Source organism: Sarcophilus harrisii, chromosome 2, assembly GCF_902635505.1.
Source record: "Sarcophilus harrisii chromosome 2, mSarHar1.11, whole genome shotgun sequence".
NCBI lineage: Eukaryota > Metazoa > Chordata > Mammalia > Dasyuromorphia > Dasyuridae > Sarcophilus > Sarcophilus harrisii.
Genome location: NC_045427.1, coordinates 582,387,925 through 582,411,802, shown reverse-complemented (window position 1 = coordinate 582,411,802; position 23,878 = coordinate 582,387,925). Strand labels below are relative to the sequence as shown.

Genomic DNA, 23,878 nt, shown 5'->3' with positions numbered 1-23,878 from the left:
TGAAATATATGCAGTATTGAGGGCTAACATCTTAAATGAAGGAAAAAATTATGGATTTAAAAAATTTCTGAACTTATAAAATCATTTTAGGCTGTGAGTAAGTTTGCAAAATGTATTTATTCTTGTCATAAATCTTTTTTCAAGAGGTGATTGTTCCAGTGTTGATTTGGTAAATTTAGATATAAATCCACAGGGTCTTAGGTATTTCTATCCATATTATCAGAATAATTTTAAGATGACATTTACATCAGATAGAATTTTTTTAATTTCTAAGAATGAATTACATTTAGTTGTGTTTTTCCTATTATAAGGATGAAACATAATGGTAAGAATGAATATAATGATAGAAAATAATAGAACATATAAATGTTCTATTTTTATAGTATTATATAGTATATATATACTATATATATATATATATATATTATAGTATATATATAGTATAGTTTTATAGTATTTTTATAAAAAAATACTCTGGAGTTTTATAAAGACACTGTGAGATGAATAGGAAGATGACTGTCATGCTCACTTTACCCATACTGAGACACACAGAGATTACTGATTTGAATAAGGTCACATGGGAACATAAATCTAAACTTGAATGGCTTTGGTCATCAGTTCAGTCCCTCATTTTACAGATTAGAAAAATTAAAGCTACAGAATTTATGACTCGCCTAAGATCATATTGCTAAGTAAATGTCAAATCACAAATTTACTCTGAGGTCTTACTTCAAGCCCACTTCTAATTAGATAAGAATAAACCTGTACCTCTCTACAAAGTTTGAGTTTTCCCTTGAAAAGTGGCTCCAAAATATTTTATTATAGATGCAGAATTTATGTATTTTCCTTACTCTTATCAAATAGTCTTTTTTAACATAGTCTTTTTAAGCTACCTGTTGCATCTTTGTAATTGTTTTTTTTTTTTAAGTTTCCAACAAAGAAGTGCTAACTTGAAATCCATATATATCCAAAAAAATCCATTAATATATTTTTACTTTGTATGGGGAAATAGATCTTTATTGTCACTAAGATTTAATTTCCCTTTTAATCCTATGTGTTTCATTTTATACATTTAAATTTATTATTCTTAAAAAGATCCCACAGACTTCATCAGATCAATAAAGGGATCCATGGCACAATAATTGTCAAGAACTTCCTGCTCTAACTAGAAGTTCATCCTTTAGCCATGCTGCTTAAACATCTAAATTGGGATATTGTCCAGTTTAAAAATGTCCACTCCTAAAACATATCTGTAACCCAATAAGCTGGTGTGCTTCAGCAAAATCCTGCTCTGATGTATCAGTAGTACATGGTTATGACTATAGGTTCTTAAAGGCTGGATCTGTGTAGATGTGACTCACAAGGAGGAATCAGTAGATATCTCTAGTTTTCTGTACTCACCCTACTCCAAGGGAGACTGATTCCTTCTAGGAGGCAAGATGGAGAATTGGCATCAGAGGCTAGCTACTCTGATTTTCTCAGAGAAAGAGTCCTAGACATTAATTATCTTTGTCTGTCCTTCCTAAATATTATTAGTCTATGAGAAATATTTTTAGGTATAAGCTATAATCCTAACTGCTATTCTTTAATGGGAAGTACTCCAAACTTTATATCCGAAGCTTGAATCCCTCCCCAACATATTTCAGTTCATTAAAGCCACATATAATGAATTTCATCTATGAAATAAGGAATTTGGATCCCAGAGAGCTTTAGTAATTTGCCTAGGATCACCAAGGAGATTTCTTGTAATGCCGGGACTAGAATTCAAGATTTCCAGGTCTAACTCCAGGCACCTTAGTTCAATGTAAAAATCATTGCATCTGAAATTAGGAGACTTGGATTTGATACATTTGTAACACATTAGCTACACAAACTGCAGCAATTGACTTTATCTTTCTTATCATTATTTTTTTAGCTACAAACTGGATATTACAATATATACCTCCCAAAACTAATAGGATAATTTGACCTTCACAATAGTTAATAATGTATGGGAAAAGTATATATACCTTAAAGTAATATATGAATGTTAGCTATAACATCAGAGGTTATAAAAGATTATTACAATAATAAAATAGCATCATGCATAGAAAATACACCAAATGCTATATAATTATCAGTTTTTATTTTTTTTATTGCCCTCCTCATTATTATTTCTTTTTTATTCCAAATTTTCCTTAATTATGTTTGATAGGGAATGATACACAAATTTATATTTTTAAAGATTTCTTATTCTGTGATCAATATGAGCTTCAGTACATGCAGATCACATTTATATTTGTATTTTCTTTTCTTTTGAGTAAAGGTGAACCGGAATTCCGCTATATAGCAGGGGCACATGGGAATGAAGTGCTTGGACGAGAGCTTATGCTTTTGTTGATGCAGTTTCTCTGCCAAGAATATAGGGCTGGGAACACACGGATCATCCGACTCATTGAAGACACTCGGATTCATCTTCTTCCTTCTGCCAATCCAGACGGTTATGAGAAGGCTTATGAAGTGGTATTGTCATTTCCGTCCTGTCATGGTTCAGCTTCATCTTTTCTGAAACAATCAGTGGATAGTTAAATGATATGCCACATTATTCAAAACTTCCCCTTTTAAATATATCACTTTCCTCCCATATAAATCCATTGTTGGAAAGCCCTAAGAGCTTATGAGAGAGATAGCCCGGTAGTGAAAAATTTTAGTGACTAGGGAAAAGATATGTAGAACAGTCAACTCAGGAAAGTGAATCTGTTTCTGTCAAAATGCCAGTTTTGATTTGTAGGCTTTCGTTTTAATGTATATTAATGGAAACAGCTTTTCTATTGGAGATTTTTTTGTGATGATGAATGTTCCATATTTATTAAGGTTAGACAAAGAAAGTCTATTAATTTGGCAATTTACATTTAGGCAAAGTATCACTGATGAACATTGTATTAATCTATCTTGAATATCAGTTAGATTAATTTCTAAAATATGCATGACTCGGGTCAGTGCCTTGTTAAAGACAAAACAAAACGAAAAATTCTTTGTGACTTCCTGTTACTTATGGAATTATGTCCAAACTTCTTATCTTGATGTTCTTGTCCCTCCATAATATGATTACAGTCTAACAGATTCCCAACAGTAGAAGATGAAGGCTTCTAGCTTACTTCATTATTAAATGTCCCCCAATCAAGGTTGACTTTCATTTGTCAGTGACATTCCCGTTCAAAAAAGTATTTAATATCTCAGGATCTCCATTCCCTATCTTTAGTTACCAAGAGAAACCACTAGCCATCAATTTATTAATCAATGGCCTGCCTAAGTAATAAATTGATTATTAGTTACCCAGAAATTCTGTCTCTTCGGGTTTTTTCATTTAAAACATCAGGAAGACTTTACTTCATATTTCCTCTTATGAAACATCAGGATAATGATAGCACTTACATCAGAGAATTATACTTAAAATCAAATGAGGAAATAGAAATAATATGCTTTGCAAAACATAAAATACAATATAATTGCTTTCTTTTTCATTCAGTCATATCCATCTCTTTGTGATTCCATGGACCATAGCATTCTAATACATTCCATGGAATCTTTCATGGCAAAGATAAAGGAATGATTTACCATTTACTTCTCTAGCTCATTTTACAGATGGGGAAACTGAGGTAAACAGTGTTAAATGACTTGTCCTGGATCACATAGCTATTAAGTGTCTGAGGCTAGATTTAAACTCAAGTCTTTCTAACTACAGATCCAGTGCCTCCTTGTAAATGCTTGCTTTTGTTATTCCTCAAATATTAACTCAAAAAGGGTTGGTATTTTGAATTAGAGGAAAGAGTTCAGATTCTAGATCCTTGAACCTATGTCATAAACTGCATAGAAAGCCATATGAAAATGTTTCTCTTTCTACTGTTTAAGTTATTTAAGAACTTATAAAGTCCCACCAAGTTCTTGAAGTCTTTTAAGTGTATGAATTCCAGTTCTTTTAATTCAATATAATTGTTTATGTCGATTTTTCCTGGTATGGATGGCAACCAGCAGAATTGTGAACATACAGAATCATTTGGTTAAGATTATCTGTTATAGATCCACAATTTTTTGTTTATTTGTTGACTTTTCCCCAATGTTATTCGTTGGAGGACAACATCATTCAGAAATGTAGAGGTTCAGCAAGAATCTGAGTTTGTATGAATATGATTTTACCACAATGGAAACCATTTAAATATGAGTTCATATTCTGAAATTGTCTCTTAGGGCTCTGAATTGGGAGGATGGTCTCTAGGACGTTGGACCCATGATGGTATTGATATCAACAACAATTTCCCAGATTTAAATACTCTGCTTTGGGAAGCTGAGGATCGTCGGAATTTCCCAAGAAAGGTCCCCAATCACCACATTCCAATACCTGAATGGTTTCTGTCTGAAAATGCAACGGTAAGTCAAATTATCTCATATGCTGCAAAACGACAGACAATGCAAGACAACAGAAGTTTGTAAGGTAGAGAGAGCCTAAGTGAAAAATCATTTAAAATAATAAAGAATCCTTTTTAAAAAACAACCATGACTCTAGATGAGGGATACATTTACAAACAACTTCTTGGCTAGTGTCTCATATTAATGTTTAATTCTATTGCCCTCTCATTTCATTGTATGTCATGACTTGAAATGTCAAACCTTGGATGTGAAAGTAACTTATTTTTCCAACTACTATTGTTGCCATTATTATTGTCACTGATACTACTTGGGCCCCTCTCTTTAATAGCTGGAAAGAACTTATTTTCACATTAATTAGTTCCATAAGCTTGTGGCTTGGTCATTCCATTGAAAGAAAACAAATATGGAATTAGATCATTAATTTTTTCACAAGCCTTATTTAGCACAGAATACTTAATAAGAGAAATTATTCTCACCTAATATGTGAAATTCCATCCATATGCTGTTTCCACCGTCTAAATTCTTATTGCTTTCCCATTAATGCCTATCTGAATATTCTACTTCCTAAAAACTTAGATTAAGACCTTTCTTTGCCCCTGTGGCTTTCCCCAATCTTTCTCTTTGAAGGTCTAAAGGCCTGGTCTGAACTACTCACTTGAAAGTAGCATTTTTTACCTATTACTTTGAGATTTTTTTTTTGTACCTATATATGCTTCCTATCTCTCTTTTCCCACTACATAGATTAGAAACTCCCTGAAGAGGATGGTCTATATTGTGGGTTTCTTTATATAACAAAACATATTGCCTAGAACAGGGACTGACTAACTAATTACCGTACAACAGGACAACATTGTCAGTGTCTTCTTTCTTAGATAATTCTTTGAGTTTTTTGACATCATAAAAATTGATTTCTAATACATTCACACTGCCCTAATAAAACTAATTGTCTTAATGGTATTTTTATCAGTTACCATGGGGAAGGGAAAATGTTTGTTTATTTTTTCCTAATTATTTTTTACTTTGACAATTCCTTACTTCTTGATAAGTTGAATTTCACACAGTGAAAGAAATCCTAGCTGAACAGTAACATGATTTATAGAACTAATCCCCCAATACTGGTAATCCATCAAAATAAGGAACACAAAAAACACCTGTCCATAGGTGGACAGGTTTTTTTGCTTTTGTTTTTCAGGAGTTGGTGATGAAACATATACCTGGTACACTGATTATGGCATGTCTTAACTTTGTAAAGTAATGAATTGTAGAATGTCATATTAAGGATTGTTTTTTTTTAATTAGTGTTTCTACATTTTGATTTGGATTTTAAAAGAGATATTTAAATATATCATCAAACAATTATATAGCAGTTAATAATAAGAAATACATATTCTCAGATAGGGATGTCATTTTTATGACCATTTTTATTATACTCATAATGACTTCTCTAAAGAGTTCATAACTCTCTGGATAGATACTAAAACATGAAACATTTCTGTGTCACAATAATGAAAAGCAAGAGAATACATTTAGAACTAAATGAAGAATAATCATAGGAATTGAGGAAGTGTTTAGAAGAGTCATTAAAGGGCAAAAAAATGAAATAAACTAATGACTTGATGGGCTTTTTTCTCTCTGATTATTGCAGATAAATAATCTGTATTAATCTGGGTCCTGGCTTGCCATGCACCCAAAAAAGTGAATGCATCTTAAAATTTTATGAGCTCTATCTTCACCAAAATGCTAGATGATGAGATTTCAAATTCAAATAGAAAGAGACCAATATACAAAACATACATAAAGATCCCTTTGGTTGGCATTTGACTTAAACCTCATATTAATATTATGTATGTTCTATTATATTTTTATTTATTTTGTTAAATATTTCCCAATTACATGTTAATCTAGTTTGTACTGTTGGGTAGTTAGTGACTGAGACACCATATGGGACCTTTAGTGAATAGGTTCTATTTCATCCTCTTAAAACACTTCAAGGACAACACTTTTATCTACCAGCTAAAGAATGGGAAGAATCCAGAGTTGTTGAGAAGACAAGATCAAGCATTGTGGTGATTGCAAAGGGAAGTAGGGTAGATTTAGTTGTAGAAAGAAATGTATGGGTCATTGAACTTTAATTCCTTGATCTGGTATGGAGTTCACTGATTAGCAAAAACTAGTTGTATATCCTCAAGATAAATGGATTAAATATAATTAGGGAAAGAAAATTATTTAAAAGGGAAAAGGGGTGATTAGATGGGAGTTTTCAACTCAATTTGACATATTTTTATTAAGTCAATGATGTCTCAAAGTGTTACAAAGAAAAAAAAAAGAAAAAGCAATTTTTCTGTTCAAGGTTACATATTGTTAGGGGAGATAGAAAACGCATACATACATATACACACATATGAATGTGTATCATAGCATGGCATTTTCATCTTTTTGTTTGTTTCTTTGTTTTTTGTGGTTTTCCCATTTGGTCTGATTTTTCTTGAATAAGAAAAATCTATATTTGTTTTTTTTTTTTAATAATTATAACTTTTTATTGACAACCCATTCCTGGGTAATTTTTTTACAACATTATCCCTTGCACTCACTTCTGTTCTGACTTTTCCCCTCCCTCTCTTCACCCCCTCCCCCAGATGGCAAACAATCCTGTACATGTTAAATATGTCACAGTATATCTTAGATATAATATATGTGTGCAGAACCGAACAGTTTTCTTGTTGTACAGGAAGAGTTGCATTCAGAAGGTAAAAATAACCTGGGAAGAAAAACAAAAATGCAAACAGTTTACATTCATTTCCCAGTGTCCTTCTTTGGGTATAGCTGCTTCTGTCCATCATTGATCAATTGAAACTGATTTAGATCTTCTCTTTGTCGAAGAAATTCACTTCCATCAGAATACATCTTCATACAGTATCGTTGTTGAAGTATATAATGATCTCTTGGTTCTGCTCATTTCACTTAGCATCAGTTCATGTAAGTCTCTCCAAGACTCTCTGTATTCATCCTGCTGGTCATTTCTTACAGAACAATAATATTCCATAACATTCATATACCACAATTTACCCAACCATTCTCCAATTGATGGGCATCCATTCATTTTCCAGTTTCTAGCCACTATAAACAGGGCTACTACAAACATTTTGGCACATACAGGTCCCTTTCCCTTCTTTAGTATTTCTTTGGGGGTATAAACCCAGTAGTAGCACTGCTGGATCAAAGGTATGCACAGTTTGATAATTTTTTGGGCATAATTTCCAATTGCTCTCCAGAATGGCTGGATTTGTTCACAACTCCACCAACAATGCTTCAGTGTCCAGTTTTCCTGCATCCCCTCCAACATTCATCATTATTTTTTCCTATCATCTTAGCCAATATGACATGTGTGTAGTGGTATCTCAGAGTTGTCTTAATTTGCATTTCTTGGATTAATAATGACTTGGAGTATCTTTTCATATGCCTAGAAATAGTTTCAATTTCTTCATCTGAGAATTGTCTGTTCATATCCTTTGACCATTTATCAATTGGAGAATGGCTTGATTTCTTATAAATTAGAGTCAATTATCCATATATTTTGGAAATGAGGCCTTTATCAGAACCTTTAACTGTAAAGATGTTTTCCCAGTTTGTTGCTTCCCTTCTAATCATGTTTGCATTAATTTTGTTTGTACAAAAGCTTTTTAATTTGATATAATCAAAATTTTCTATTTTGTGATCAATAATGATCTCTAGTTCATCTTTGGTCACAAGTTCCTTCCTCCTTCACAAGTCTGAGAGGTAAACTATCCTATGTTCCTCCAATTTATTTATAATCTTGTTCTTTATGCCTAAATCATGGACCCATTTTGATCTTATCTTGGTGTACGGTGTTAAGTGTGGGTCCATGCCTAATTTCTGCCATACTAATTTCCAGTTTTCCCAGCAATTTTTGTCAAATAATGAATTCTTATCCCAAAAGTTGGGATCTTTGGGTTTGTCAACCACCAGATTGCTATAATTACTGTCTATTTTGTCTTGTGAACCTAACTTATTCCATTGATCAGCTAATCTATTTCTTAGCCAATACCAAACGGTTTTGGTGACTGCTGCTTTATAATATAGTTTTAGATAAGGTACAGCTAGGCCACCTTCATTTGATGAAAAATCTATATTTTAATGGAAATATGTTTAAAAGAATTGCACATACTTCAGCTATATTGGATTGCTTGCTCACTTGGGTGGGAGAAGAGGGGAGGGAAGAGAGGAAGGAGAAAAATATGGAACACAAAGTCTTACAAAAATGAATGTTGAAAGCTATCTTTATTTGTATTTGGAAAATAAAATAGTATTGAAAATAAAAATTAAAAAAAAAACAAACCACTTACCTGACAAGATATGCCCAAAGCAAAGGAAGTTAAAGATTCTGAGAGTTAGATATAAAATGTAGGTGAAAGCAAAGAACACAGCCTTTGAGAAAACACAGAGATGGGACATGAGATTAGAAAATAACAAGCAGCCTCATTAGACTGAAACATAGAGTTCACATAGAAGAGTACAATAGAGGAGTATGGAAGGGTAAATGACCCAGATGGGCTGCACTGGGAGGTGGAGTTCCCATTTTTTCTACTTAATTGCAACCCACTAAAGATCCTTGAAAGGAGTTAACATAGTTGAGCCTGTGCTTTTGGAAGACTGGTTTGATATTTTAGGGGAAGATAGGTTGAAAATGGAAAATCCTGTTAGCTGGGATAGCAGTGAGGAAGCTATTGCAATCATCCTTGTAAAAAATGGTAAGGAAATTTAGGAAGGTGATAGTTTGACTTATAAAGAGAAGGAGACAAATAGCTTGGTTGGGAAATGGAATAGACAGGATTTAGAAATGCATTAGATCAGAGCTAAGATGACAGGACTTTGTTTGAGCTCTTAGTGATCTCCCTCAGATCAACACTAGATCAATCCTCTGAATGGGTTTTAGAGTGACAGAACCCAAAAATATTCAGAATGTAACAAATTCCCAGTAGAATGTGTTTTGGAAGACCTTCAGGAAAGGCCTCAATTGGGCATTTGGGCAGAAGGCATTTGCAGGCCAGTACAAGCACAATAAAGTGCAATGAAGAACAGGGAGACCCAGGCAAAAAAGGCTTTCAAAAGCACTGGGGGAATCTAGTGGGAGGCTCCTAGGCAAAATACTGCAGCATTTGTTGCTCTCTTTTGGTTAAGTGGATCAATAGATTAGCGATGAGATCTCCAAATCAAATACAGAAGGAAAATAGTGAGCTCCTAAACCCCTGCATAATGTGGAACTTTGTCACACTCACCCAGCATGGAAAGGAAGTCAGAAGCACAAGTCCCAGGGCAGCATAAAATCTCTGTTGCTTGTAAAGGAAGCTTGGAACAATCTCCCCTTTGCCCTGAAAGCAGACCTCAACTTTAAAAGTGAGCAAAAAGCCAAAAAGGCTTAGTCTCCCACCCAAAAAGTGACTCTAGCTAGTCTTACTCCACCCCTAGTTCCTCCTACAATTCTCTGTATACACCAATTATTAAGTCAGCACAGAATAGTGGGAAGGGCCATTTTCCAAGCATATGCTAATAGAGTATTGTCTAATCAGCAATTAGCCTTAAGTGCTAGGTTGTCCCACCTCAGTGCATTGACTCAAGAGTTTCAGCCCTTTACATCTCCCACTTTCTTTTGTTTTAGAACACAGGTGGTCATGCCTTCCCTGACTTCTCAGGGAGGTGAGAATCCCAAAAAGGAGGTGATCATACTCTTCCTGACTTCTCAGGAAGGAAGGTGAAAGCACCAAAAAGGAGATGATCACTCCCTCCCTGACATCTTAAGAAGGGAGATGAAAAGCACCAAAGGGAAGTGGGGATTGCTAGCAGGTGTCTGGGCTGAAGGGTCTTATCAGAAACAGGTATGCACAAACCCATCAGCATGAGAGATATTACACAAGCACAAAGCAATAATGCAGAGGCTATTAGTGGTAACTCTCCCCACAGCCAGTGCAGGCTCAATGTGGTGCAACAGACATAAGTTGGATATATAAGTAGTGATATAACAAACAATATGAATCAACATGGTATTGTAAAAGATTTCCAGAAGTCCTAGAAGGAGAGTATGTAAATAACAATCACATAAACGCCTCCTTCAGCAGCCAAGAGATAGTCCAAAACCAATTTATTGTCCATTACTTCATATGTCAGGGAATCCAATGATCCCTGCAAGTTTTTGAAGTCCTGCAACAGTCTTATCATTTTTCAGAAAATCCAGTGATTCCTGAAGGTTTTCAAGTCCTCAATAATCTCATGTCTCAGAGAATCCAGTGATTCCTGAGGGTTTTGAAGTCTAACAATTTTTGACGTCCATGAGTCAAATGCCATAACTTCCAGACTCTTTCAATGGTGGGCATAGTCAGCAATGGAATCACCCAATGTTTCATGGATATTCTCCTTCATTTCAAGGGTCTGCTCTGTCTCTCTCCAATGGACAAGGCGAATATGGCTCATTGGCACCCATCTGATTCCTTTTCCATCTGTAGAGATACAAGAAAACCCTCTCCCCCAAGGAGTTAACCTATCTGGTCCCTTCCATTCACCACTCTCTGGGTCTCTCCACATCACCTGGCGATTATCTAAAGATAGGGGAGCTGCTTGCCCTGGACACTGCCCTTCCAGTAGGTTATAAAATCTGTCTGCCACAGCCAGTGTATCTTTGTCAAAAATCAAGACATTAATAGTATAAAGAGCTAGATTTAGAATTCTCTAGATTTACCCGTGGCTCCCCCTTTCTTTTGCTTTTGGAGGAGCATCTTAATGTCTCTGTTTCTCCTCTCTACTATTGCCTGTCCTTGAGGATTAAAAGGTATGCCAGTGGTGTGTAAAATCTTATACTGTGCACAAAACTGTGCAAAATGTTTAGAAGTATATGCAGGTCCATTATCTGTTTTTATTGCTTGTGGCACACCCATAATTGCAAAGGTTTGTATAAGGCATCAGTGACCACTTGGGCTGTCTCTTTTGCTGCTGGTATTGCAAAAGTGAATCCTGAAAAAGTGTCTACCACACCATGGATAAAAGACAGAAGACCAAAAGATTTATAATGGGTCACATCCATTTTCCAAATTTCACTGGGTCTCAAACCACAAGGGTTCTTCCCTGGAGGCAGTGTAGGAGCATGAAAAGGAAGGCAAGCTGTACAAGCTTTTACTATGCTCCTAGCTTCCTCTCTTGTTATTCCAAATTGTAAGTGTAAAGCTTGAGCAGCCTGATGATATTTAAAATGAGATTCTTGGGCTTCCTGAAATGAAGGAGTATTGGCCAATATAGTTAGAAGGCTATCTGCCTTTGAATTACCATAAAAAATAGGACCTGGAAGTCCACTATGAGAGTGGACATGCAAGATATAAATCTTACCTGGATGATTTCTTACTTGCTCTTGAAGTTCCTTAAAGAGCTGATATGTACTGGAAGCTACAAATTTTATTTGGGCTGTGGCAATTCTTTGTACCACACATAGTGAATAGGCCAAATCAGATATTATATTTATATTTCCTAGATAACAAGTAAGAGCTAGAATGATTGCATACAATTCATTCTGCTGAGTGGACTGAAAAGAAGTTCTGCCTACTCTCTTTATAGTTAAGTCACGAGAGTATATTGTGCAAATATTATGTTTGGATGCATCTGTAAACATAGTTGGTCCTTTAAGAGGAACGTTAGAAACCTTTTCTTCAAGAATCCATTGCCACTTATGTAACAATCTGGTTATCTTTAATGGAGACCCGTGTGTAAAATTTGGAGCCATGGCTAATAAAATTTGCCATTCTGGGATAGTTTCACAGCATACATTAATTTGTTAATGAGTATAAAAGGTGTATATCTTGTCAGGTCTTATCCCAGATATTTATACTGCTCACTTAATGGCCTTTAATAAAATTCTAGCCACAAGCACTGGATAAGGAGTAAGGCTTTGTTCTGGTTGTGCTGGGAGGTTCACCCACTCTATCACACTGTCTCCTTGAGGAAGGACTGCTGTGGGTGCCTTTTGTGTAGCAAAAACTGATATTTTCAAGGGTTTTTGAATGACTCTTTCAACCCCATTGGATAAAGCCAGTTCAACTTCTCTCAAAGCCTCTTGAGCTTCTTTTGTAAGGTGGCATGGTGAGTTTAAAGCACTGTTTCCCCTTAAAATGTCATATAATGGTTGCAATTGATAGGTAGTCAAGTCTAACACTGGACTCATCCATTGGATATCTCCTATCAATTTCTGAAAGTCATTTAAGGTGCTTAGCTTCTCTGTTCTTAAGGAAAGTTTTTGTACTATAAGTATTTTAGGGTATACTTCATATCCTAAATATTGAAAAGGAGCATGTCTTTGAATTTTTTCTGGAACTATGTGCAATTTGTAGTTCCTTAGTGTTTCCATGGTCTTTTATAGACATGCTTCTAACATTTGTTCCTCAGGTGCACATCCCAATATATCATCCATGTAATGTAATAACATAACTTTTGGAAATGCTTTTCTTACTGGAGCAAGAGCAGCAACAACATACATTTGACACATAGTGGGGCTGTTTTTCATTCCCTGTGGCAAAACTGTCCATTCATATCTTTTATAAGGCTCAGCTAAATTAACACTGGGCACTGAAAAGGCAAATCTTTTCATATCCTTATCTGGAGGGATAGAATAGAAACAATCCTTAATGTCTATAACCCAAAGAGGCCTTTCTCTAGGTAATTGAGTAGGAGATGAAAGCCCAGGCTGAAGAGTTCCCATAGTTTTCATCTGTTCATTTACCTTTCTTAAATCAGTCAGCATCCTCCATTTTCCAGATTTCTTTCTTACAACAAATACTGGAGAATTCCAAGGACTTAGAGAAGATTGTAAGTGTCCTTGGTCAATGTGCTCCTGTACTATATCTAATAAGGCCTGAATTTTATCACTATATAAGGGCCACTGTTCTATCCACACTGGTGTATCAGTTTTCCATTGGATAGAAACAGGTGAAAGTGTTGGCTGGCATTCAACAGCAGCCCTGCCTAAAAAACTGAAGTACTCAATTTTAATCCTAATTATTGTAAAATGTCTCTTCCCCACAGATTGGTGGGAATTTTTCAACTATAAAAGGAGTAAAAACTCCTGTTCCATCTTCAAAAGTCCATCTCAAAGGGTAGCACTAACTTCAGCTGCTATTGATCCTCCTATGCCAGACATGTAGGTGTCTGCCTTAATCAGTTGGCACTTCTAATGACTGTATGATCTGCACCAGTGTCTATGAAGCCTTCTAATGGTATGCCATTTATATAGATAGTGAGCATAGGTTGGTCAACTGTCACAGCTGTTGTTCAGTATATTCCTGGATTTCATTGCTTGGAGTCAGAATCTGGCAACTATCACCAGGTTGTTATTAGGAGTCTGTATCAGTAAACCTGATGCTACTACTTCTCCTGGGTGATAAGTTACACATTGTCTACCTGTATTAGTGACTGGCATATTATCTACACATTCCCCAGTTTACCACATCAGTGTATGGATGGACACTGTTTTGTAAGTACTCTCAGGAGGTGAAATGGTCCAGCCTACTGTGCCTGGAGGCAAGGGATCCATCTCCTGAAGAGGAACAGATTTCATCTCTCCAAGTGGAATCTCAGTTGTCCCAGTTGCATACAACTCTATTCTCCCCAATTGTAATCCCTTTCTCCCATCAGATGGCTTACTCGCTGATTGGTCATGTCTGGGTATTGGACTTCTAGGCACTCTCTGGGTGTAGCATCGGCTGCCATCATGTCCCAAGTGTTTTTTGTCTGGGGCTCTGGGACTGGGCCCCTCATCCTGTTTCCCTGAATCAGTCTACATTCTGAGGCCCAATGAAAGCCTCTGTTGCATTTTGGACATGGGGTATTGGGTCTTGTTCTCCCATCCTGTTTTCTTACTCTATCTCTCTGCCAACATTGAGTTTTCAGATGCCCTATTTACCACATTGAAAGCATTGACAAGTTTCCCTGGAAGTCCCTTGCCAAAAGGGACCCTGTCTTCCCATGTTCGGATCTTGGGAAGTCTCCATCATAGCCTGGCTATAAAAGGCATTTGTGCCCATTGTGGCACAGTATCTTATGATCTTCTCTGAAGAACCATCCTTGCATAGTCCTAGTATAATTCTTCTACAAACCTCATTCACGTTTTCTTTAGCAAGTTGCCTTATCATAATGTCTGTTACTGCATTTTCACCATTAGTTCATATGACAGCTCTCTGCAAACAGCCCCCCACAAAATCAGCAAGGGGTTCATTTGGTCCTTGTGAAATTTTTGTGAAGGCCTCACCCTTGTCGTTTGTATTGGGGAGAAAAGCCCATGCTTTGATAGCAGCAACAGCTATTTGCTCATATGCTGCTATAGAATAATTAATCTGTACTGAAATTTCTGCATAAGAACCTACACTTGTTAGTTGATCATAGGTTATTGGAAGATTAACTCTACTATGACTATTTTTTTGGGCTTGTATCCCACAGAGCTCACTATATTCAGAAAAGCACAAGTTTTATCCAGGTTCTAAGCATGTCTTTGCTATAGATTTCCTGTCCCTAGGGGTTGAGACTTCATAAGCCAAATTCTGTAATAACATCTTAACATAAGCTGATGTAGCCCCATACAGAATGCAAGCCTTTTTCAGGTTTTTGAGGATTTCTATATCAAAAGGAGTATATCTTCTACTTTCTTGACCTGAAGAGTTAAACTGTTGAATCACAGGATACATTCCTATTTTCAAATTAGCTAAATCCTGCCCTTCTTCTGTGGCTTTATGTAGTGTCTTTTGCAATCTAGTCATAGGAGGGGGTGATTTCTGGGGGGGAGGAGGGGAAGGTGCTGGTGATATCATTGCCCCTCCCACTACACATCCTCCCTCCATTCCAGAAAGTGAAGTTGATGGGGGCGTGTCAAGAACCAGTTCCAGTTTAGGCAGGATTGAAGCTGTTTTGTGAGAGTGAGAATCACCACGCCCTTCACCATGCCCTTCACCGCCCTTCATCCTCACTAATTCCTCATGCTCTCTGGTGATATCGCTATTAATCTGTTCTTTATCTTTTTCTTTGTCTTCACACTTCCTCATCTGGTTGTTCTGAAAATTTTTCTTTTTTCTATAACTTGCAGATTCTGTAAGACCAATTGTATTATGTTGTATATATAGAATGTTTCCTTGGAAAGTGAACTAGGACCTTTATCATTGTAGTATTTACATAGTTGATCTCCTTCTAGTTTCCAATTATCTGGCCCTACATCTTCCTTTAAGAACCAAGGGGATGCTATTAAATAAAAAAATAAAAAAAATAAAAAAATAAAAAAAAGGAACCAAGGGAATGTGTGTTCTAATGTACCCAAGAGTCTAGTGATCTGCAACCAAGTCATAATTAAGCCTTGTCCCTTGATCCACTTAAGTATCCTTTATATAGCGTCCCCACCCCAAGGCAGGGTTCAGCTAAAAAATGGTTACTAGTTTAGCCCTTAACAAAGTAAGTTCCCTGTTTGTCTATTAAAATACTCACCCTATTTCCTGGTCACTGGGGACTTCTTCAGTGAAATTAGGGTCCTTGGTCCACACATTGGGCACCAAATGTAAAGACCGATTAGTACCCTGGATACCTCAGAATCAGCTGGAGTCAGGATAAGCAAAAGTCCTTGGTCTTTAGGGGTAGAAGTGAATTGGATGGATGCAGAATCTCCACAACCTCTCCTCTTCTTCTCCCACCAGAAGTGATCATGGCTAGTCTTACTCCACCCCCTCGTCCCTCCTACAATTTTCTGTATACACCAATTATCGAGCCAGCACAGAATAGTGGCAAGGGCCAATTTCCAAGCATATGCTAATAGAGTATTGTTCAATTGGTAATTAGCCTTAAGTGCTTGGTTGTCCAATCTCTGCATCAACTCATGAGTTTCATCTCTTTACAGCATAATAGATTTTGCTCCAGCCATTTACCTTTACTCTGTATGTATCAGTCTACTTTAAATTTGTTTCTTCTAAACAACACATTATAGGATTCTGACTTTTAATCCACTCTGCTATCTGCTTCTGTTTTATGGAAGAATTCATCCCATTCACATTCACAGTAAAAATTACTAACACTATATTTCACATTATCTTATTATCTTCAATTATATTTTTCTCTTTTCCTTCTCCTCTTTCCCTCTTCACCAGTATTTTGCTTTTCATTGCCACCTCTATCAAACTGCCTTCCTCTTTTACAATTCCTCCTCCTTTTATTATTCCTTTCCCCTTCTATTTTTCCTTTCCCCTTTCTTCTAGTTCCTGACAGAATGAGACAAGTTTCTACATTAAAATGAATATGTCTGATCTTCTGTCTTTGAACCAAATCTGATGAGATTAAGGTTCACACAATCCTCTTCTTCTTCTCTTCTTTCCCTCACAATAAGAAGTATTTTTTGCCTCTTCATGTGATGTAATTTACCCCTCCCCTTCCCTCTTCTTCCAGTACAATTACTTTTCCACTCATAGCTTCTTTTTTATATGACCACAGAAATGTCAATTATACCAATACCCTCTAAGTATATCCCTAACAGAGATATAATTCTTAGGAGTTAAACATATCAGTTTCCCAGGTAGGGATATTTTAACCTTTTAAAAGTACAATTAATTTTTTTTTAATTTAAAAAGCACATTTTTGTTATGCTGCCTCATTAAGACAACATACCAAATTTTATGGAATGTAACCAAAGTAGTTCTAAGGGGAAGTTTTATATCACTAGTTGCTTACTTGCATAAAATAAAGAGAAGGCCAATGAATTGGGTATCCAATTTAAAATGTTGGGAAAAAGAACAAATTAACCCCCCACAATTAAATAACAAATATGAAATTCTGAAAATAAAAGGGGAGATAACAATTGAAAGTAAGAAAACTATTTGACTATTTAACAAAACTGAAAATTGGTATATAAAAAAAAACAACAAAATAAACTTTTAATTTGATTAGAAAAAGGAAACAAAAAAATCAATTTTCTAGTATCAAAAATGAAAAGGGTGAACTTTCCACAAATGAAGAGGAAATAAGAACAACAATTAGGAGCTATATTCCTTAGCTGTATGCCAATATAAGTGATAATCTAAATGAATTGATAAATATTTACAAAAATATATATCACCCAGATTAATAGAGTAGAAAATAAATTACCTAAATATAGTCCCATTTTAGAAAAAAAAATTGACAAACGATTAATCAACTCCTAAGAAAAAATTTCCAGGGTCAGATGGATTTACATGTGAATTCTACCAAACATTTAAAGAACAATTAATTACAATTCTTTACAAACTATTTGGAAAAATAGGAGAAGAAGGAGTCCTATCAAATTACTGTTTATGACACAGATATGGTGCTGATACCTAAACCAGGTAGGATCAAATCAGAGAAAGAAAATTATAATCCAATTTTCCTAATTAATTAACTAATTAATGCAAAAATTTTAAGTAATATATTAGCAAAGAGATTACCACATGTTATGCCCATGATGATATACCATGACAAAGTAGAGTTTATACCAGGAATGCAGGACTGGTTCACTATTAGGAAAACTATTAGCATAATTGACTGTCAATAACTAAATTAATGAAAATCATATGATTTTCTCAATAGATGCAGAAAAATCATTTGACAAAATCCAACAGTAATTCCTATTAAAAATACTAGAGAATATAGGAATAAATTGAGTTTTCCTTTAAATGATCAATAGTCTATATTTAAAACTATCAGCAATCATCATATGTAATTGTGATAAATTAACATTTCCACTAAGATCAGGCGTGAAATAAAGCCGCCTATTATCACCATTACTATGCAAAATTGTATTCGAAATATTAGGTTTGTCAATAAGAGAAGAAAAAGAAATAAAAAGAATTAAAGTAGGTAATGAAGAAACAAACTTATCATGATATACTTAGAGAATCCTAGAGAATCAACTAAAAAACCAATAGAAACAATTCATAACTTTAGCAAAATTGAAGGATACAAAATGAATCCACACAAATCATCAGCATTTCTATATGTTACTAGAAAGTCTAGCAGCAAGAAATATAAAGAGAAATTCCACTTAAAATTACTGAAAATAATATAAAATATTTTGGAATTTACCTGCCAAGGAAAAGTAAGGAATTATATGAATACAATTGCAAAACTCTTTCCACACAAATAAAGTCAGATTCAAATGGAAGAATATCAAATCCTCATAGGTAGTCCAAACTAATTTAATAAAAATTGCAATTCTACCTAAATTAATCTATTTACTTATATCATGTTTATGAATTTATATGGTATAATTCATATTATACCAATCAACCAACCAAGAAATTATTTTATAGGACTAGGAAAAAAAAAGATAACAAAGTTCACCTGCAGGAACAAATGGTCAAGAATTTCAAAGAAATTAATGAAAAACAATGCAAATGAAATTGGTCTAGCTGTACCAGATCAAAAACTATATTATAAACTTAAAGTCATTAAAACCATTTGGTTTTAATTTTTTTTGAAGATTAAGTTCACAAGATAGAATAATCAATAATGATAGTAATCTTGTGTTTGAAAGACTCAAAGACCCCACCTTCTCAGATAAGAACTTATTATTTGACAAAAATTGCTGGAAAAATTGGTAATTAGCCTGGAAGAAAGGAGGCATTGACCCATATTTAACACCCCATACCAAGAGAAGGTTAAAATGGGTTCATGATTTAGACACAAAGAGTGATAGATATTATAAGCAAATTAGAAGAACAAAGCATAGGCTTTCTCTCAACTTGTGACCAAAAAAAGAACTAGAGTACATTATGAAATGCAAAGTGGATAATTTTGAATACATTAAGTTTAAAAGATTTTGAATAAACAAAACCAGTGCAGACAAGATTAAAAGGGAAAAAGTAAACTGGGAAAAAAAATTTATATCTAAGGGGTCTGATAAAGACCTCATTTTTAAAATATAAAAGAATTGACTATAGAAAGAAAAACCCAAGTCATTCTTCGATTGATAAATGGTCATAGATTATGAACAACTTTCAGATGAAGAAATTAAAACAATTTCTAGTCATATGAAAAAATACTTGAAATCACTATTTATTAGAAAAGCAAATTAAGGTAAGTATGAGGTACCACTACACGTTTCTCGAATTGGCTAAGGTGACAGGAAAAGATAATGATGAATGCTGAAGGGGATATGGGAAAACTGGGACACTAATACATTGTTGATAAGAGTTGTGAACTGATCCAATCATTCTGGAGAGCAGTATGGAACTATGCCCAAAGAGCCGTCAAAATATGCATACCCTTTGATTCAGCAGTGTTTTTATTGGTCAGTATTCCAAAGAAATCATAAAAAAAAATTAAAGAACCCATATGTGCAAAAATGTTTGTGGCAGCCCTTTTGTAATGACAAGGAACTGGAAACTGAATAGATGCCCATATGGTACATGAATTCTATTGAATATTATTGTTCTGTGAGAAATGATCAGCAGGATGATTTCAGAGAGGCCTGGAAAGACTTACATGAACTTTTGCTAAGTGAAGTGAGTAGAACCAAGAGAACATTGTACATAGCAACAAGATTATATGAAGATGCCAGTTCTGATGGACATGGCTCTTTTCAACAGTGAGGTGATTCAGGCCAGTTTCAATGGTCTTGGGATAGAAAGAGTCATGTGAACCCAGCAAAAAGCACTGTGGGAACTGAGTATAGATTACAACACAGTCTTTTCACTTTTTGTTGTTGTTTGCTAGAATTTTGTTTTCTTCTCATTTTTTTCCCCTTTTTGATCTGATTCTTCTTGTGAGGCATGATAATTGTGGAAATATGTAAAGAAGAATTGCTCATGTTTATCATATACTAGATTATTTGCTGTCTAGGGGAAGGGTTGGGGGTAAAGGGAGGAAGAAAAAGTTTGAAACAAGTTTTTGCAAGGGTCAATTTTGAAAATTATCTGTGCATACATTTTGAAAATAAAAAGTTTTTTTTTTTAATGAAATATATTAGATACAGGAATCAAGGGTGACTAAAGTTGCAAACTTAAGTGACTAGAAAAATCATGGTATCTTCAAAAAAATGAGAGAGGATGAAAGGGAGGTGGGAAGTAGGAAAAGGATAATGATTTCTGTTTCATATGTACTGAGTTTAAGGTGTAATGGAACATCCAGATAAAGATAGCCAATATGTATGTGGTTATAGAAGACTGACATTCAAGATAGAGATCAAGGCTAGATCTCTACGTTTTGGAGTTCTCTGCATAAAGCTAATAATTGAATTTACTGAGGCCAATGAAATCACTATCAAAGGGAGATAAACAAAAAGACTAGAACTGAGATTTAGGGAACACCTCTTCTGAAAGCTTAAAAATTGAATAATGAGCAAGCAGAAGAGACTGAAAGGGAGCCATCAAATAGGTAAAAGGAAAAAGCTAAGCAAGTACCCTATGAAGAATAAAATGGTATTACCATTCCAGATCATCATTGGAAGGTCAAACAAAATGAGAAATGATTTTAAAAAAAGTCATCAGACTTAGCATTAGTAAATAACCTTGAAGAAAAGAATTTTAGTGAATTATTAGAATCAAAACTAGATTTTCAAGGTTTGAGAAACTAAGATAATGGAGGTATGAATAGTGTTTTCTAGGAATTTGACTGAACAATAGGAGATATGTAAAATTTAATGGGATGACAGAATCAAAGGGAAATAATTTAAAAAGTAGGGGACTGACATCAGGAAAATGGCAGAGTCAAATAAAAAAATAAAGGTTGGGGAACAGACATCAGAGAAAGAAACAAGAGAAGGATAAGATAAAGGAAAAGGAAGAGGGAGAGACAGAAAGAGACAGAGATAGAAATGAAGGAAGAGACAAAGGGAAAGTACAAGGAAAGAGAGATAAGGAAGGTGAATAAGCAATCAAGAAGGCAAGTCTCTTCTGGAGTCACCTTAGGGAGGTGAAATCAAGGGCACAAATAGAGGTGTTGGCAGTGTTCTGCAAAAAGGCTACCTCTTCTTCAAAGACTACAACTAAGGAGGAGAGAAAATGGAAAAGGAGAGAAGGATTTGAGATGTGGAATAGGGAAAGAGGAAACTCTTAATGGAGGATTTTAGTTTTCTCAGTAAATTACGTAATAAAAGAAAGTACAGAAATTGGAAAAAGGGAAGAGGAAAAGAAGCATTTCTTAAAAAGCTAGGTATTGTTGCTATCTCTCTCTTTTATTCCTGAGAAAACTGAGGCAATTTCCAGATGTTAAGTGACTCGCCTATAGTCACATAACTTAGACTGGATTTGAACTCAGATTTTCCTGACTCCAGGGCAAACAATCTGAGGAGAAAAGAGACAGTGTGAAACAAAACAATTGAGAGCTGTGTGTTAAAGGAGGGAGAGTGGGAACATAGTATGAATTCATGAATCCTTCTTCAAATGATCTTTGTGTTTAACAGTATGATCTCTATATTCTCTTCTTCTGAATTAGAGAAATTAATTTAATTTGGATAAATTGGATAAATTAAATCAGCTTATTAAATTCAAATTTTGTGTTAGTCATGGACCCAAGGGCAATATGGCATAATGGAAAGGGCCCCGGATTTGGACACAGGAAGGTTCAAATCTCACTTCATATACTTACTAGTTGGGATAACTCTAGAAAAGTCACCTTATTTCTTTCTCCCCTCATTTTTCTCATCTTTAAAGTGAGGGGACTTACTTCAATGACTTCTAAAATTCCATTCAGGTCTTAATCAATGATCCTCTGCTTCACGATAGACTGGCTTCATGATACCTGTAGCTGTAATGATATCAAGCTGCCTTTTCTTCTCTTTCTTTAAATATAGGTGGCTCTTGAGACAAGGGCAATCATAGCCTGGATGGAAAAAATCCCCTTTGTGTTGGGAGGTAATTTACAAGGAGGAGAATTGGTGGTGGCGTACCCATATGATATGGTTCGATCATTATGGAAAACACAGGAGCAGACACCTACACCCGATGATCACGTATTCCGATGGCTGGCCTATTCCTATGCATCGACCCACCGGCTCATGACAGATGCCCGGAGAAGGGTGTGCCATACTGAAGATTTTCAGAAAGAGGATGGCACTGTGAATGGAGCTTCGTGGCACACTGTTGCTGGAAGTAAGCATCGGGTAGAGTTTTTCCCACAGTTTCACTGTATCACAAGTTAAGCTAGGCCTGATGCTTTGCAATTACAACAGTAGCTAAATTTTCCTACTTTTATGGATATCAAATCCCTGTTAGGTATTTTTGATACTTTCCTTAATAGAGAAAACAGAGATGGAAGTCATATTTAAGTGCTTCCCTCATTCATCTATTGTCATTCCACAATCCTAGGAAGTGATCCTGATTTTCTCTCTCTCTGTCTCTGTCTCTCTGTCTCTCTCTTCCCCTCCTTCTTTCCCTTCTTCCCACACCCCTCTTTTTTCATCTTAAATCTTAAAAACATTCTTCTCTGAATATTAGTCCCCTCAACTGTAAACTGGAGATGATAATAACAAAATTTATTGTTAGAATCAAAGGAGATGTTTTATAGTGTTTTTGAAACTTAAAGCACTATAGAGGGTGCTTCTAAGGTCTGGATCTTTAAACTATTAAAACTTTACACTGCACTAAGACTTTTGGGACATCCTATATATACAAGTAGTTACTACAAAGAAACTACAGAAATTTCAGCTTTGATATTATTAGAGTTTATGATTTCTCTCAAGGAAAGAAAACATTTGCAAATACTGTTTCCTGAGTGAATAAAAAAGTTGTTTGCTTACTATTGATAATTATCCCTTATCTGGGATTCATAGTGTACAAAGGATTTTCATTGATACATTAAATAACATCCATACCAACCTCATTATATTTTGAAAGAAAACACTTTATAAACTTGAAGTAGAAATGTGAACTATTATACACTAATGTCATTGTTAATTATCAAGGATTAATATTATTGTATATTATTTTATATTTATATTATATACTATTAGAGTGATTATTTTCTCATTTGATTTGCTCCTTATGCAGCAGATATTTTCCCATTTTACAGATGAGAAAACTGAAGCTTAGAGGTAGGATGGTTTGGTCAAATTTACATAGCTAGTTATCAATGGTACTCCTTTTCAATGTCATACTTCTTGACTCCAGGTCCAGAACACTTCCCATTGAATCATAGCTGCCTTTGCCAAGCTATGGAATTTTATTCTACTTTATTCTGCCATTCTACATTAGAGTCAAAGAAATAAATTTTTAACAGTGATGGAAAGGGAGATCAGATAAAGAAAAATACCACTCTCCTCCATAGCAAAGATGTGAGATACCATGCAAAACGTTGCATACATTGTCACTGTTTTATCATTTTGGGTCTTTTTGAATAAAACACTATATGAGGACAAAAAGTTCATAAGATGCATTAAACTATATAACTGGAAAAGAACCAAGGATTAAACCCTTTCTGTCATTAAAATTTCATTGTG

The 23,878-nt window shown here is 35.0% G+C and overlaps 1 protein-coding gene across 2 annotated transcripts in view; it reads left to right on the top strand.

Moving 5' to 3' along the window:
* CPXM2 (carboxypeptidase X, M14 family member 2) overlaps positions 1–23,878 on the top strand; it is a 266,901-nt gene that overhangs the window by 196,841 nt on the left and 46,182 nt on the right. For both annotated transcript variants that reach the window (XM_031956005.1, XM_031956006.1), the window contains 3 exons: positions 2,306–2,502; positions 4,228–4,407; positions 22,235–22,532. In XM_031956005.1, coding sequence (XP_031811865.1) covers positions 2,306–2,502; positions 4,228–4,407; positions 22,235–22,532 — 675 coding nt within the window. The remainder of the gene's footprint in view (positions 1–2,305; positions 2,503–4,227; positions 4,408–22,234; positions 22,533–23,878) is intronic.